This window comes from Salmo salar, chromosome ssa09, assembly GCF_905237065.1.
Source record: "Salmo salar chromosome ssa09, Ssal_v3.1, whole genome shotgun sequence".
Classification (NCBI taxonomy): Eukaryota; Metazoa; Chordata; class Actinopteri; order Salmoniformes; family Salmonidae; genus Salmo; species Salmo salar.
The window spans coordinates 11,111,107-11,129,235 of NC_059450.1; the positions used below are offsets into that span (position 1 = coordinate 11,111,107).

General features: G+C 43.8%; 1 protein-coding gene across 3 annotated transcripts in view; it reads right to left on the bottom strand.

Moving 5' to 3' along the window:
• mboat2a (membrane bound O-acyltransferase domain containing 2a) overlaps positions 1-16,091 on the bottom strand; it is a 69,199-nt gene extending 53,108 nt beyond the window's left edge. The window contains exon 1 of one of the 3 annotated variants that reach the window (XM_045723373.1): positions 15,833-16,091. In XM_045723373.1, coding sequence (XP_045579329.1) covers positions 15,833-15,916 — 84 coding nt within the window. In that variant the 5' untranslated portion in view covers positions 15,917-16,091. Of the gene's footprint in view, positions 1-6,848; positions 7,039-7,530; positions 7,704-15,832 lie in introns of those variants that run through there. The other 2 variants (XM_014210199.2, XM_045723374.1) reach the window with 2 other exon arrangements.
• Between the last annotated feature and the right edge of the window lie 2,038 nt (positions 16,092-18,129).

An 18,129-nucleotide genomic window follows, 5' to 3' on the forward strand; every position in this document is an offset into this window, starting at 1 on the left:
TAAAGAGCTTATGTATTATTGATATGTGACTGCTTTATATAAAAGTACCATGTATGCAAAAAGCTGTAAAAAAAAAACTAAGATATTTGCTCTCCTGAAGATGAGGGGTGGGGTTATATATATATATATATATACACATACACACACACACACCTCAAAAAAATAACACATCCTAGATCTGAATGAATGAAATAATCTTATTAAATACTTTTTTCTTTCCATAGTTGAATGTACTGACAACAAAATCACACAAAAATAATCAATGGAAATCCAATTTATCAACCCATGGAGGTCTGGATTTGGAGTCACACTCAAAATTAAAGTGGAAAACCACACTACAGGCTGATCCAACTTTGATGTAATGCCCTTAAAACAAGTCAAAATGAGGCTCAGTAGTGTGTGTGGCCTCCAGGTGCCTGTATGACCTCCCTACAACGCCTGGGCATGCTCCTGATGAGGTGGCATGATGGTCTCCTGAGGGATCTCCTCCCAGACCTGGACTAAAGCATCCGCCAACTCCTGGACAGTCTGTGGTGCAACGTGGCGTTGGTGGATGGAGCGAGACATGATGTCCCAGATGTGCTCAATTGGATTCAGGTCTGGGGAACGGGCGGGCCAGTCCATAGCATCAATGCCTTCCTCTTGCAGGAACTGCTGACACACTCCAGCCACATGAGGTTTAGCATTGTCTTGCATTAGGAGGAACCCAGGGCCAACCGCACCAGCATATGGTCTCACAAGGGGTCTGAGGATCTCATCTCGGTACCTAATGGCAGTCAGGCTACCTCTGGCGAGCACATGGAGGGCTGTGTGGCCCCCCAAAGAAATGCCACCCCACACCATGACTGACCCACCGCCAAACCGGTCATGCTGGAGGATGTTGCAGGCAGCAGAAAGTTCTCCACGGCGTCTCCAGACTCTGTCACGTCTGTCACATGTGCTCAGTATGAACCTGCTTTCATCTGTGAAGAGCACAAACGTCCTGCACGGTGTTGGGCTATAAGCACAACCCCCACCTGTGGACGTCGGTCCCTCATACCGCTCTCATGGAGTCTGTTTCTGACCGTTTGAGCAGACACATGCACATTTGTGGCCTGCTGGAGGTCATTTTGCAGGGCTCTGGCAGTGCTTCTCCTGCTCCTCCTTGCACAAAGGCGGAGGTAGCGGTCCTGCTGCTGGGTTGTTGCCCTTCTACGGCCTCCTCCACGTCTCCTGATGTACTGGCCTGTCTCCTGGTAGCGCCTCCATGCTCTGGACACTACGCCAACAGACACAGCAAACCTTCTTGCCACAGCTCGCATTGATGTGCCATCCTGGATGAGCTGTATTACCTGAGCCACTTGTGTGGGTTGTAGACTCCGTCTCATGCTACCACTAGAGTGAAAGCACCGCCAGCATTCAAAAGTGACCAAAACATAAGCCAGGAAGCATAGGAACTGAGAAGTGGTCTGTGGTCACCAACTGCAGAACCACTCCTTTACTGGGGGTGTCTTGCTAATTGCCTATAATTTCCACCTGTTGTCTATTCCATTTGCACAACAGCATGTGAAATTTATTGTCAATCAGTGTTGCTTCCTAAGTGGACAGTTTGATTTCACAGAAGTGTGATTGACTTGGAGTTACATTGTGTTGTTTAAGTGTTCCCTTTATTTTTTTGAGCAGTGTATGTACGTACGTACGTACGCACGCACGCACACACACACACACACGTCGCTTCTCAGCATCTGATAAACAGCAGCAGATGACAGACTCATCTGACCGAATGCCTGCATTCTCCTTGCATAACCATGCACAACCATGCATAACCATGACATCACTACCAGCAGCATATCTTTAGAAAGACACTCCTATGTGGTTACATTAAACCCAAAAGAGTACTGCCTTCGCACACACTGCCAAGATTAGAAGCCCACAGCCCAGAAATTCTCTTTGAAGGAGCGCTACTTTCACTCTGGTCTAACTCCCTTCAGTAAGAGTCGGAGGATGAGAAAAAAAAAAATGCCTCATCACTCATTAGCATTTAGCTATTTTTCCGTGGCATATCGTTATGCCATATTCCCCACTATCATCTTATTAGCGTCTGCTCTGGTACAGGATGACTCATACAAAACGTGTGCATTGGCGAACTGCTTCGAGAAAAGGAGAGTTGGCGGGGTCCATAGATCCAAATCTAGAACGACAACAGCTGATGAACGTGAGTGTAAATAAATGAAGGTTGTGAGACGGAGAGGGAGGAGAGTTGAGAGAAGAGGACCGGTTTGAATACTAATCTTCGTACATTTCCTTGGGCATCAGTCAAAACCGGCTGCGAGACGCATATTATGACTACATTAAAAGTCAGACGTGAACAGGGGATCTGTTTACGCATAACACGGAGGCCAAGGACGTAAGCTACCTTGTCACTGAAACAGTACAAACCTTGACAGTGTTTACTTGAGGTTAATTCCTCAATTAAATATTTGATTTAAAAACAAAAGCACATCATGAAATGACATTATCGATATACCCCCCGAGGGAGACATATCTTCCTGAACCTCTATTGCGTTTCTTGGACGATAGCCAACAAGGCTGTGTTTGGAAATCAAAACTGAATCAGCAGGAGCCACACAGCCATGTCACAGCAGTCACCCCTGGAAAGATCATGGTTGGCCTTTTCATAGTGCTGGACCACAGTGGGGCCCTGTCTCCATCTGGGCCTATTCAAGCTCATCCACTCTCCCAGGAGCTTCAGGGAAGTACGCTCTCAGGCGCCCACTTAGACAACTCATACTAGATGAATGAAGTAGTACTGTACACTAGGCCTATGAATGAAGTAGTACTGTACAAGACTGGTGCTGTGATGACGGAGAAAGCCCCGAATTCCTATTTCAGTGTCAAAGACAAGGAAGAGCCACACCTTTCCACATACTACTGGCCACAAAAATGTATTCGAAATTAAGTAGCCCAACTCTCAAATCTAATAACAGCCTCCTTCAAGGCCAACACCCCTTCCCCCCACTGCAAGACTGCATGTTTTCAACTTTCATCTCCACATCCACACTTCTCTCCTCTTCCCCCATCATCATTCCCCCTAGCAGAGGGGAAAGAGAGAAAGAGACACGGGGAAAAAAAGAGGAGGCAGGGGTGGCATGTCTGCTCTGGTTAAACATCAAACATGCCACTCACACGCAGACACTCATGGATGCACACGCACATGCACCCTAGAAGCCAGACAGGGGCTTGGCTTATGCCATGGCTCAGCTTTCAGTCTGGGTAAGAGCAGAGAGAAGCAACGTCTGTCATGACTTGAGGATCTCTCCAAGGCAGACCCTGACAATCAGGGTTTCATCAGCCTTAGTCTACATTCAATGCAACTAAAGTGTATTCACTGTGAGGGTACAATGTACTCTTAACAAAAAGCATAAAGCGGGACAAACCCGGACTGACAAAATGTCCGGCAAATGTGAACGGCCTACATTTGGATTTATTCCGACAGTTTGCTATGCATGTGCTCCTGAAAAAAGAAGAAGAAGGTAATAGCTTGAGGTAGTGTAATGCTGAATGGAAATGAGAAATGTGCCGTGTAGCACAGAGCTCCAACTCCTTTAAAAATGACCTCTCGCCAGCACAAAGAAAGGACCACTGGCGCACACAGACTGCGGTGCTCTCATCTCTGTGCAGATCCACTGATCACAGGCCCACTGATCACAGGCAGGCTCTACGGCCGGCATATAAATAGCCAGACGATCATCAGGTATTCCTCACAGGGTTGCCAGCACACAGCCTTACCGGAGATACTACCTCTTAGTACATTCTGCCATCCACTCTGCCCCGCTGCTCTCTGCACAGCCAAATACACACATACGAGCCCCGGCAAATACACAAAAGATCTGCCAGTGCAGAGCCAGGCTGTATGTACCTTGGATATTGAGAAATGGAGTGAGGCCTAATAAAAATTCACCTGCAACCACCCATAAAATCTGTTAGCATAGACTGAGCAAGCTTTCTCACTGCATCCTTTCTCTTACCAAAAAGGCAGCTTTGTATACTGAAAGCGACCACATTCAAAACTAAATTGCTCCCACTAAACACAAGGCCTGGTCATCATTTGTGTGACAAGCTACCCAAATATAACTCATTAACCCAGACCAAACATTAGAGACTTATTTTAGGTTTCTGACACACATCAAATCAAAGTGTATTTGTCACGTGTGCCGAATACAACAGGTGTAGACCTTACAGTGAAATGCTTACTTACAGGCTCTAACCAATAGTGCAAAAAAAAGGTGTGTGCGCGTGTGTGTGTAGGTAAGTAAAGAAATAAAATGCATATATGATAAACAGAGAGTAGCAGTAGCGTAAAAGCGGGTTTGGCGGGTGGCGGGACACAATGCAGATAGCCCAGTTAGCCAATGTGCGGGAGCACTGGTTGGTCGGCCCAATTGAGGTAGTATGCACATGAATGTATAGTTAAAGTGACTATGCATATATGATAAATAGAGAGTAGCGGGGGGGGGGGGCACACACTGCATGGCCACGCACGACTCCAACACCATCATTAAGTTTGCTGACGACACAACAGTGGTAGGCCTGATCACCGACAATGATGAGACAGCCTATAGGGAGGTGGTCAGTGACCTGGCAGTGTGATGCCAGGACAACAACCTCTCCCTCAACATGAGCAAGACAAAAGCTGATCATGGACTACAGGAAAAGGAGGGTCGAGTATGCCCCCATTCACATTGACGGGGCTGTAGTGGAGTGGGTCGAGAGCTTCAAATTCCTTGGCGTCCACATCACTAACAAACGATCATGGTCCAAACACACCAAGACTGTTGAGAAGAGGGCACGACAATACCTAAGACTTGACATGGGTCCCCAGAGACTCAAAGTTCTACAGCTGCACCATTGAGACCATCCTGACTGGTTGCATCACCGCTTGGTATGGCAACTGCTCGACATCCAACCGCAAGGCGCTAGAGGGTAGTGCGTACAGCCCAGTACATCACTGGGGCCAAGCGTCCTGCCATCCAGGAACTCTATTCCAGGCGGTGTCAGAGGAAGGCCCTAAAAAAATTGTCAAAGACTCCAGTCACCTTAGTCATACTGTTCTCTGCTACTGCACATCAAGCGGTACCGGAGCACCAGTCTAAGTCCAAAAGGCTCCTTAACAGCTTCTACCCCCAAGCCATAAGACTGCTGAACAGTTAAATGTCTACCTGGGTTATTTGCATTGACCCCTTTTTTTTTTTGCTGCTGCTACTCGCTGTATATTATCTATGCATAGTCACTTTACCCCTACCTACATGTACATATTACCTCAATTACTTCGACTAACCTGTACCCCCGCACATTGACTCACAGTCTCGTTATTGTGTTACTTTACTGACTTTAGTTCATTTATAGAAAATATTTTCTTCTTTTAGAAAATTTTGCATTTTTGGTTAAAGGCTTATAAGTAAGCATCTCACAGTAAGGGCTACACCGGTTGTATTCGGCACGTGACAAATTAAATGTTATTTGATTTGACAGCACAGAGAGAGAGAGAGAGAGAGAGAGAGAGAGAGAGAGAGAGAGAGAGAGAGAGAGAGAGAGAGAGAGAGAGAGAGAGAGAGAGAGAGAGAGAGAGAGAGAGAGAGAGAGAGAGAGAGAGAGAGAGAGAGAGAGAGAGAGAGAGAGAGAGAGAGAGAGAGAGAGAGAGAGAGAGAGAGAGAGAGAGAGAGAGAGAGAGAGAGAGAGAGAGAGAGAGAGAGAGAGAGAGAGAGAGAGAGAGAGAGAGAGAGAGAGAGAGAGAGAGAGAGAGAGAGAGAGAGAGAGAGAGAGAGAGAGAGAGAGAGAGAGAGAGAGAGAGAGAGAGAGAGAGAGAGAGAGAGAGAGAGAGAGAGAGAGAGAGAGAGAGAGAGAGAGAGAGAGAGAGAGAGAGAGAGAGAGAGAGAGAGAGAGAGAGAGAGAGAGAGAAGAGAGAGAGAGAGAGAGAGAGAGAGAGAGAGAGAGAGAGAGAGAGAGAGAGAGAGAGAGAGAGAGAGAGAGAGAGAGAGAGAGAGAGAGAGAGAGAGAGAGAGAGAGAGAGAGAGAGAGAGAGAGAGAGAGAGAGAGAGAGAGAGAGAGAGAGAGAGGGAGAGAGAGACAAAGAAAAATACAGGAAGGCCTATGTGGGTTGTTTCACATATTCCTCCACAAAAATGGCCAATATAAATGTGTTGGTTTGTGTAATCCCAATGTACAGTGATAAGCATTGTCTACATCCACAGCTGTACAGTGTTTCTATGTACTCAGTGAATGTGCCTTTGTTTCTGCCCTCTGTGCCCTCCATACCATTTTCCTTTCTCAAAATGGCCATTGTTTGATGACTCCAAAGTTATGCGCATAACTCTCAGCTCCACTGACTTATAAATCGCTAATATGACTTAAATGGCACCGATGCAGCCCTCTCGGACAACGCAGGAGTGAGGTGTTCTAGTCGGCCAGGGGGCGTGTTGCACAGCCTCAATAGGATCGTGGATGGTTCTGGCAACAGTCCAAATAGCCAATAGTTTTATATTGACGTTTATTTCTCTGTTGTCCTGTTGCTCGGAGTGTGCTGCAGCAGCCCGACCCAAGCAGCTCAGAGTAGAAACCTCTCACTACGGTGTGCGAGTACATATTGTTACATAATACTTACAACTGCTGTACCAACTACACAATGATGTCATTGTGTACACTGTAACGATCACGTAAATCCATCGGCAATTATGGAAACGAAACATAGCCCGAGGTCAGGAAGCAGTTGACAAAGCAGCCTGTTTTAACAAGTATAGTGGCAAATGGGTCCTGGAAATGTACTGTAGGCTAGGTACGTGTAGCTCGACACCATTGAGCGGTTTACTTACTGCTCAGGTCTTTCCAGGACTTTGTTAACACACTTGTTCAAATATGATTCCACTCCATTTATCCTGGGTGAGGGCAAGTTCACACTCTAGAATCCACCTCTCAGGCTTTTGGGGAGAGACCATGGAGCCTGACTCACTTCAGCAGTGCCTGGGTGACAGCCGCGGTCGATGCCTGGGTTTGAGCCCAAGTCATTGCCTCCAGTAAAAAAAAAAAAACACAAAATGGGGCCCCTTCCGTGACACCAACCTGGCTTTAGGAAACCAGCCGATTGCCTCTTGGCAGTGCTCCAGAGGAGTTTGTCTTCGGACATTGTGTGTCAGGGTCCTAGTGTGTGTCAGGGTCCTAGTGTGGAGGCAGTGACTCAAAGGTTTGTAATGCTTCACGTGACCAACCTTGGGTGGGGAGACTGAGGAATGGGCTGACCGTCTCCCCTTTCAATTCACACAACACTGAGAATTTATTTTTTCTTTAGAAAACACATTACACTTGAAACAGCCTGCACTTGGGTGTTAAAGTTTGAAATGCGTAACCCTACTTTCACTGTTGTCTTTTTATTTCAGACACACGGCCTTAGTCGCAATCCTTTTGTAATCATTAAATCAGTACAGAAAGTTCAAAGGTGTGCGGTTTGGCAACGCTAGCTCAGCAGTAGACCTGTCAAATAGCTTTGAAATCACTCACCCATGTCCAGCGTTTACACCCTAAAAAGACCTTGCTGCCAAAGTCCTCTCTCTCTTATTTAATACATATCCTCCTTGGTGTTTCTCGTTACCAGCTTTCTGTCACTCGTTCAGCGACCTTGTAGTAATCCAAGTCAGACTGCTAGCCTGCTTTTGGCTATGGTCACATGATAGATCATCGGTTTGTACCTTTGGAACGATTTGCTTGTATCAGGTGAGACCAGTGAAAATCCTGCCTGTTAATAAGGGACATTGGTGGTGAAATTTCCATAGGTTGATTTTGTCGGGTCACAACAAATAAGCACCGTGACGGACATTTTAAGCATCCTAAACGAACAGCCATTACCCTCAGCTACACACCGGGATCAATTACCCTGGACCACATTCACGGGGGCCTCGATGTCATTGGCCAGAATCCCACGTTGGGTATCTGTCCATTGGGATACCATGTGGACATAGCCCCACCCTTATGACAGCTGCCCCCTCAAATTAGAATGAGGACGTGAGGTTGGGGGGGAATATAAAATAAAAATAAGAAAATAAGAAAAATAAAATGGCAACATCCCTAGTGTTAAACCCAATCAATTGTATCCCCGTCACACTAGCCTTCAGATGACTAATATCCAATGCAACACAGACACAATGTAACACTGGCCAAAAGAACATTAGCCTAGCCTACATCTCAAACAAATACAGACAAAAATGGAACAGGTACACCAGCAAGCCAAACAAATAGGCTAGCCTCTACTAATGCTAAAAGCATTAGAATAATCCTCCCTTACAAAGAAAGAGATGTGCTACGATTAGCCTAATACAGTGCTTTTAGTTGGCTACCTTAAATCATAGCAATAACTGCAGAGCAACCACTATCATAAATAAGGTGTAGGTCTAGACTGCTATGGGTTTGGCAACTATTGCAGTTTGCTGAAGGTTATCCCACAGACAGGGAGTCTATCCCCAGTCAGCTGACAAATTAAACCCTTCAGTGCGTAAAATTAAACCTCCGGGGAAAATGGCAGTGATTGTGAAAGTGTTGTCTTGTTCATCAGCGGAGGACAGCGCAAATCCCACTGAATGGTTGTTTAATGGCATGTGTTGGAGGAGAAAGGTTCCCAGAAAGCGATGCGAGCAAGATGACTTCACTGCTACGATAAACCCATATTGTTACTCTTCAACCGACAGACAAGTTTTCAATTGCGTAATTACTCCAAAAACCTGTGAAACAGCTAAAAGAATAGACCTCAATAGCTACATCATATCGTATCAGATCGTATCAGGGCAGGAACCGAGCAAGACCTGCACACAACAAAAGCAATGTGAATTTAGGCCAATATTATTTCAACTAGGCTAAAATCTGCCTCCATAGACAACTGCAACTCAATAGATTTGACCTGAGTTTTCACATTCATAAGACACAGTGGTTTACAGTAGAGTGTGATGACTAGGTTTGGTCAGGAGGAGTTTTGGGCCTTTTTATAGCTGGGCTGGAAGTTGCAAAATGATGCTTGAAAAGGCAAGTCATACATGGGAGGATGGTTGACTAAAACACACAGGTCTCTTCAATTCCACCAATGTGTGAGGGCTTCACTGGACTTCCTCTCTAGGTATTAGGTTACACTAGATTAGCTGATCCTGAAATCAGTAAGCAGAGCTTAATGTATTTCGCGTCGTGCATGTCGACAGGTCAGGGGGTCCGATGGTTTTAACTCCCATAAGTCCGTCAAATGATGGCGAGACATAAGCACTGGTGTCATCGTACATAATCCAACTCCGGTTTCGTAGAGAAAATGAAAACAAATCAGAGGAATAAACACTCCGAAACTGTACAATATCGCTCTCCCCGGTAACACAAAGCCGGTTGCTAGGATACCACTTGCCATGGCAAAGGGAAGGCTGAAGTGTTCAGAAAAATGGAACAGGGCAGACTTTTAGCACTAGCCCGCATCACATGGCCAGGGGCTGTGGAGAACAAACATTGAACCATTTCATATCTGAGAGGTCCATACAACACCACTCATCAAGAAGTGGTACCTTTCAAGGCTACAGTTTATTCATGTTAATATCCAGCAGTGGAACTGGTTAACCTCTTTTAACAAGAGTTTAAAATGAGTATCAGTGATAATTGCTAGAAAAAGGGTATGCTAGAACATTAAAACTAGATCTAATGTAATAGGCTAATATTACATCGGTTTATCCACAGATGTGCCATCACACGCCACATCTTCTCCAGGCCCATAACTCCGGCATTTCATTTCTCCATCGCCTCAAGGAATGAGAATGCACCCCTTTATTACAGGGGTGATCTGGCTGAATGGAATCAATAGAAACTTCATGGAGGTACAAACACCACAGATTGATTCTACACAGCAAGCAAAAAAATGGAAGTATTTTGATGACAATGCAAGTTGTACTACTTAAGGCTGTGCTGCATCAATACGAAGATTGACTTTTTATTGGTGCATGAAGGCGATGCAAAACCCAAAGCCTGGAAGAGATGTCAGACATCCTCACCGTCGCCGTCTTAATCTTTAACAATGACGGAATCAGCTCAATCAAACCTTAGTTGTCACCCATTTACCCCGGTGGAACTGTTTTGGATGACACGGGTCACAGCACCATGAATATTAAACATGGCTTTAGCATAGTTTGCAGTTCCTTAAAAATCCAGACTCAAACTTGTAGAGGAGTCAGCAGAAGGAGAGTTGCCGTCGTATTTCAGAGCTATTAACGTCTCCAAAAGATGACAATAACATAAACACAACAATGTGTTATGATCCAGACACACGGTCTGCACTGCTGCTGGGGTTGGCATAAATCATAAAAAGGCAGGAGTGACACAGATTTACAGTTTGAGGTGCTAAAACGTGGTCTGAAACTCACTGTCCGACTGGTGAGTGACAAATTGTGGCAGGTGCTCCTCAAATCAAATCATAGAAGATGAGATGGAAAAAAAAAATGTACATATCAACTGTCTCTATTAGACAATGGTTTGCAATTACAATCCAATGAAAGGGGGTTGGGGAGGGTTTCAATTCCATTGCCTTTGACTAGCATGCTAACACTATGCTAAAGCTATGTGACGCATGCTGCCTCGATAAACTTAGGAGGCATTACAGGCAGAGAGCCATGAAGGCTCACTGTGGACACACTACATCCTAATGCAGAAGGCCATTCCAATAGCTCAGGAGGTTAGGGGCATAATAACTTCAGATGGTAACTAAATAAACAGCGAGACCATTGTAATCCAAAACGGTTCCATGTTCATTCTGGACCCATGTAATTCTGGTAGCCACACTCCCCTCTAAATTATTCTCTTCCCCACCTAATCATGTTAGCTATATTCAATGCAGCACAAAATATTGCCCTTCAGCTCAATCAAAGGTGACGAGTTTGAATCTCATCACAGACAACTTTTGCATTTTAGCTAATTAGGTATTTTTAACTACTTACTACTTTTTAGCTACTTTGCAAGTTCGCTAACCCTTCCAATGACCTTTTCACGTGTGAGTTCCAAATACCTCTAACGGTCGCCCCAGCGTGAGTATTTTTTATGCACGTGATGTCAGAATGCACTCACTGTTCCAAAATGTGATTGTTACGCAACAGGACAGTTAACCCACGCCGCCTTCAAACCAAGGCAAGCTGCCTGCTAATTATCTATAGGCTGTTTCAACTTATCAATTTCTAATTATTTTCTAACAGTTTGAATTGAGGCATGTTCCGCCTCCTCATTCATTCACATAGACCATTTAACTGTTACGGACAATTTACATTTGAGGCATTACTGAGCCGGACAAACATCTCTCTTCGGCGACAGCCCAAGCACTTTTCCAGTGTTTCCCCAGATCAAGTATGCAGACATCCCCAGTCAGAACAAAACATGCACCATCTCTTTCCCCCTGGCACATTTTCCAGCTGGTGCTCCCATTGCCTTCATTGTGGTTTTCCTTAATAATAATAATAATTACAAAAACAACATTGGACATGTGTGCATTCCTATCAAGATGATATAGAGAAACTATGATAATGTATTAAGGCACTCGTGTTGTTTCTACTGTAGCACACCGTATGTACAGTTGAAGTTGGAAATTTACATACATCTTAGCCAAATACACTTAAACTCAGTTTTTCACCTTTCCTGACATTTAATCTTAGTAAAAATTCCCTGTCTTATGTCAGTTAGGATCACCACTTTATTTTAATAATGTGAAATGTCAGAATAATAGTAGAGAGAATGATTTATTTCAGCTTTTATTTCTTTCATCACATTCCCAGTGGGTCAGAAGTTTACATATACTAATTGAGTGTTTGGTAGCATTGCCTTTAAATTGTTTAACTTGGGTCAAATTGTTTCAGGTAGCCTTCCACAAGCTTCCCACAATAAGTTGGGTGAATTTTGGCCCATTTGTCCTGACAGAGCTGTGTAACTGAGTCAGGTTTGTAGGCCTCCTTGCTCACACACTTTTTCAGTTCTGCCCACAAATTTTCTATAGGATTGAGGTTAGGGCTTTGTGATGGCCACTCCAATACCTTGACTTTGTTGTCCTTAAGCATTTTGCCACAACTTTGGATGTATGCTTGGGGTCATTGTCCATTTGGAAGACCCATTTGCAACCAAGCTTTAACTTCCTGACTGATGTCTTGAGATGTTGCTTCAATATATCCACATAATTTTCCTCCCTCATGATTATATCTATTTTGTGAAGTGCACCAGTCCCTCATGACTGATGGTCATTATGGCCACTGTTCCTAGGTCATTGAAAATAAGAATTTGTTCTTAACTGACTTAGTTAAATAAAGGTAAAATAAAAACTAAAAACATTTGGCCCAAATCTGACTGCTCTGAGAGCGATATGAGATTTGTTCAGAGTAAAAAAAGAGTGATTGGCCTTTGGAGGAGTAGTGACCAGAAATCCACAGAGGGTTTGGAGTTATACTGAGACATTTTGGAGTAATGACCAGCAATACTGAGAGGGTCTGGAGGGGAGGTAGTAGTTTTACAAAGTTTGCATCGATTTAATGAAAATGTAAATAAACCCCAGTTTAACAGTTGATAGTGTTTTCAAGCTTCTAGTGAACACTAATTCAATATTAGTGTAAAATGAGGGAGAAGTTGTAGTTTTTCTAGTGGCTCCCATTTTGGCTGTAGTGTTTCCAAGTGCATGGCCGAGAGAGCACGTTATTTTTATTTAATAAGAATTTGTTCTTAACTGACTTGCCTAGTTAAATAAAAGGTTACTTTTTTTTATTTTTTATGTAGAGTAAGCAACTTTAGAGGAGGACATCGTGTTCCTCCCTGTATTTCATTTCATGATGTGGTCTTGCCTTTTGGTTGAAACTGCAATGGCCAAACTCTCTTCACCTGATGGACAATCTGTTGGCAGATTCCGCTCATGCTCTTTGCAGGTAAACTCTCACGACCTGATGGCTTTTAAGTAGGCCAGGACAAAGCTTCCTGTAATTCCACAGGGAACGTTAGTGACTCATTCTAAGGTAGCCTTTTTCTCCCTGGTGAGTGGGACTGAGGTAAAAAAAAAAAAATCCTCTCGTTTGTAAATGTGCGATCCCAGAGAGATTAGAGACAAGAAAGAAATTATGGGCTCCATGAAATGCAGGTGGTTGCGAAAACATCCATCGATTTTTCCACCAGAGGTGGTATAAAAGCAAACAAGCAGTGTGTCAAAATGGACGAAACAGCTGCGAAAAAGAGTGAGACAAAATCCATTTTCCCACAGCTGCACTGTTGTAGAGGACAATTTCAGTGATAGCGACAGGACACGACAAGTGTTCATATTGACCTTTGGAACAAAATTGGTTTACTGTCCCCATCCAAACATAAATGTGCTACAATACTGAAATGAAACAGATGAAAGCTGATCATTAGAAACAAGGGGTGTTTAGAGGGACCAACTGTTTTTTCAGGTGGTTGGGTTCTGAAGCAGTTATTCCTAGTGACTGCTTACAACTGATCCAGCAGGCTAAGCGGTCTGAGAGGTAAACTCAGGCAAAAAAAGAAAGGTTACAATTTCAGGACCCTGCCTTCCAAAGATAATTTGTAAAAATCCAAATATCTTCATTGTAAAGGGTTTAAACACTGTTTCCCATGCTTGTTCAATGAACCATAAACAATGAATGAAAATGCACCTGTGGAACAGTTGTTAAGACACTAACAGCTTACAGACAGTAGGCAATTAAGGTCACAGTTATGTAAACTTAGGATCCTAAAGAGGCCTTTCTACTGACTCTGAAAAACACCAAAAGAAAGATGCCCAGGGTCCCTGCTCATCTGCGTGAACGTGCCTTAGGCATGCTGCCTCTGCAGATGTGGCCCGGGCAATAAATTGCAATGTCTGTACTCTGAGACGCCTAAGACAGCGCTACAGGGAGAGAGGACAGACAGCTGATCGTCCTCGCAGTGGCAGACCACGTGTAACAATACCTGCACAGGATCGGTACATCTGAACATCACACCTGCGGGACAGGTACAGGACGGCAACAACAACTGCCCGAGTTACACCAGGAATGCACAATCCCTCCATCAGTGCTCAGACTGTCCACAATAGGCTGAGAGAGGCTGGACTGAGGGCTTGTAGGCCTGTTGTAAGGCAGGTCCTCACCAGACATCACCGGAAACAACCTCGGCTATGGGCACAAAGCCACCGTCGCTGGACCAGACAGGACTGGCAAAAAGTGCTCTTCACTGACGAGTCGCGGTTTTGTCTCACCAGGGGTGATGGTCGGATTCGCGTTTATCGTCAAAGGAATGAGCGTTACACCGAGGCCTGTACTCTGGAGCGGGATCGAATTGGAGGTGGAGGGTCCGTCATGGTCTGGGGCGGTGTGTCACAGCATCATCGGACTGAGCTTGTTGTCATTGCAGGCAATCTCAGCGCTGTGCGTTACAGGGAAGACATCCTCCTCCCTCATGTGGTACCCTTCCTGCAGGCTCATCCTGACATGACCCTCCAGCATGACAATGCCACCAGCCATACTGCTCGTTCTGTGCGTGATTTCCTGCAAGACAGGAATATCAGTGTTCTGCCATGGCCAGCGAAGAGCCCGGATCTCAATCCCATTGAGCACGTCTGGGACCTGTTGGATCGGAGGGTGAGGGCAAAGGCCATTCCCCACAGAAATGTCCGGGAACTTACAGGTGTCTTGGTGGAAGAGTGGGGTAACATCTCACAGTAAGAACTGTCAAATCGGGTGCAGTCCACGAGGAGGAGATGCACTGCAGTACTTAATGCAGCTGGTGGCCACACCAGATACTGACTTACTTTTGATTTTGACCCCCCCTTTGTTCAGGGACACATTATTCCATTTGTTAGTCACATGTCTGTGGAACTTGTTCAGTTTATATGTCTCAGTTGCTTAATCTTATGTTCATACAAATATTTACACATGTTAAGTTTGCTGAAAATAAACGCAGTTGACAGTGAGTGGACGTTTATTTTTTGGGCTGAGTTTAGATGCTGCTGTACACACCTCCAGGGCATCTCTGGAGGATACAGTTTGATATGGTTGTGACATACCAGTGACACAGCAGAGGAGCAGTGAGGCCCGCTGTTAGTGTGTGCGTGTGCTTGAGTACAACGTCAAAACAACTACTCACTATATTGTTTGATTGATAGGCACATATTGCAATAGTTATCAATGGACCACACCTTGTTACACAATTGGTGGGCTACGTCAGCCGTCTGACACGAATGGTGGTAGTCTAATCGCATTAAAACGTGAAGCGATTAGCCAGGAGACACTGTATCAATTTAATTGATTAAAGGGATGACGAATTAGGCCTACTCGGTTGAGAGGATTTTTCATTTGTAGACCAGCTTTGTCTGCTTGAGAAAAAAAAAATGGAGTGGTTAAGCTACAAGTTTCGCAACACTGACGCAGCCAAGCTGGAAATAGTGTTGAATTAATTTAACTTTCAATAAGCAAGGCCTATGTAACGTTATTATACGGTTGACAATCCAAAAACATTCAGTAATGCGCGAGGTAAAGCTAACCAATTCTCCAACCGCTTCATAAATGTAAAGAATATTAGTAAGTCTAAGAAATGTTACAATAATGCAACGATCTCTAGTGAATTAAAAGTCTCTGACGTTCTGATTTTAAGACAGCATTCAATCAGGTTATTTCAGCTAGCACGGTACGATGTAGCTCTCGAAAACTAGGCGGCATTCTGATCAGGGGCTAACTACAACGTAGCGAAGCTCACCACTTCCTACAGAAAACATGCTTCCTACAGTAACAAGTCAACGCCAAGGAGATAGAAACCAATTTAAATTCCCGACTTTTACCTGGTCTAGCGGAAGATTGATTATCTCGCTTATGGGCTGCAGTAAATTGGAGCCAGTGCAGGACGATGTCGTTTCGGTAGCCATGATTGAGTCCGTGAATCCGTGCTCCCCTTCACCGTCGCAGATTCACTCTCCTCCGCTGATAACGTGCTTTTGCTGCTGCGAAGGAGTACCAGGCTTGATGGTTGTCTTCTGCGTTCCAACACCACCAAAAGCCACAGTACCAACGACAACAAAGACAGTATGGGCGGAGGGATATATTCCCAGCCCCCCATGACATCTCTGGGCCTATGGTGTGGGGAAAGTGGTTTTAAATGACCAATCAGATTTGTGGGTGGAGCAGAAACGATGATGTACATTTTTCCAAACGAATCAAATGATGCCGATATCTCATGTGGACTCCTCCCATGCACATATGTGGCATTCCACTTGGAGAAGAGAATATGCATGTTTTTCGTTTTTATCCTTTTCCCTTTTTCTTTCTAAAAGTATAATGGATGTATATTATAGTCCAGTTGGGGTCGGTAATGCAACACATATTGGATACCAACCGCCGTTAAACTCCGAAGAAGAAGAGAAATTGTGCTTTCAAAACAACTCGGAACCTTCAAGTAAAAATGTGCGAACGATTTTTGCATAGAGCTTCTTATAGGTTTACTCCGATACTTTGCAAACATGAAACTCGGAGTTCATTGGTCCTTTCAAGACAACTTGGAAGTTCCGCAGTTGTCTTGAAAGCGGCCCAGTTTTCTGAGTTTCCAAGTGTGACATTTCCGAGTCTTGAGTTGTTTTGAGTACAGCGTTCCATTTTCTGCCTTCAGGATGAACGTTCAGCAGAACAATTTTACAAAAATTATTAAAATGTCTTACAGTATCAGGAAAATGTTTTTACTGTGTATCTTCTGCTTCCCCTCTGTTGTTGTCCCATTGAGCTTGGTTTAATTTTTGGATGACCATAAGAAACTATTACCTGCCAAAACTGGTTTCATTTACTTATTTGGAATCTGTTTTGTCTCCAGGGTGAAAGCAGGCTAAATTGAACATTTCAACTGCTACTGCTTTATTTGAGTGTAAACTACAGATTCAGTGTGTGATTTCCATCTGGTGGCCATTTTTAGACAAAAAAAAACAAATCAATACATTGCAACAATGCTGACAAATATGCCTGCATTGCACATCACATATGGCACATTCACCTTATATACCATAATTAAATTGCATTCTGCCCAGTGATGCTCTCCCCATAAACTGTGTAAGTGTTTATAATTGGACCCTCACTGAAAACAACAATATCGTCCAACGGGGTTATCACAAATTTGTTTCTGATGAATTGTACGTAATCTGAACTATTATTTTGGGTTGACAAGGTGATATGGGTATTTCTATATTTTTTTTCACCAGTTCAAGCAGGATTGAAATGACCATAATGGACTCTCTGGTAGCACTTAGTTTTATGATACAGAAATTACCAGGTATGTGGGTTACTTAGAAATTACATATTAAAAAGGCAATTACAACCTTAAGTATAACCTATGAATTATTTATTTCTCCACTTTCCTCTGTACTAGTGGATACATGTCCAACTGACAGTTAGCAACAGGAATGATTGACATTTGACAAGGAAGTATGTCATGCTGCTTGTACAGACGGCACCCCCTCTTCCTCTGTACACAGCCCTATGAGACACATTAATTTGTAGCAGCACGCCAGTTGCCATGACACAGTTTTCTCCACTGAGATGAGCAGAGAAAAATCCCCTTGACTGTGGTGTTTTGACAGGCATGATGGACGTTGCAAGCAGAAGGGATGATTTTAAGTGGTCTCCGGGTTCATTCTTCTCTTAATATCTTAAGACATTTTGAGTTTTCAACTGAAATCTGTCATAGTGAGATCCTCATTGGTATAGTGTAGTTATTTTTCATTCAACTTGGCAAATGGTAGTTCCACAATTATAAATATTGCACTGTAGCTCAAGCGCTAAGCAAATTACGAGACTTAATAGATTAGTGCTATGATATCTAAGACAAGACATTTAACATGATGCTACTGTATATCCTGTTGCCTAGTCCCCTTACCCCTATACATATCTACCTCCATCACTCCAGTATCCCTGCACATGTAAATATGGTATTGGAATACTTTTAAAATGTTTCCTGTGTATAGTATGCTTACTTACTTTATTGTGATTTCATATTTATTATTTATCTTTTTTTCTAGTAATACATAGTTATTGATTATTGCATTGTTGGGTTTTGAGTTAGCAAGAAAGACATTTCACTCTACTTTTGCATGTGACA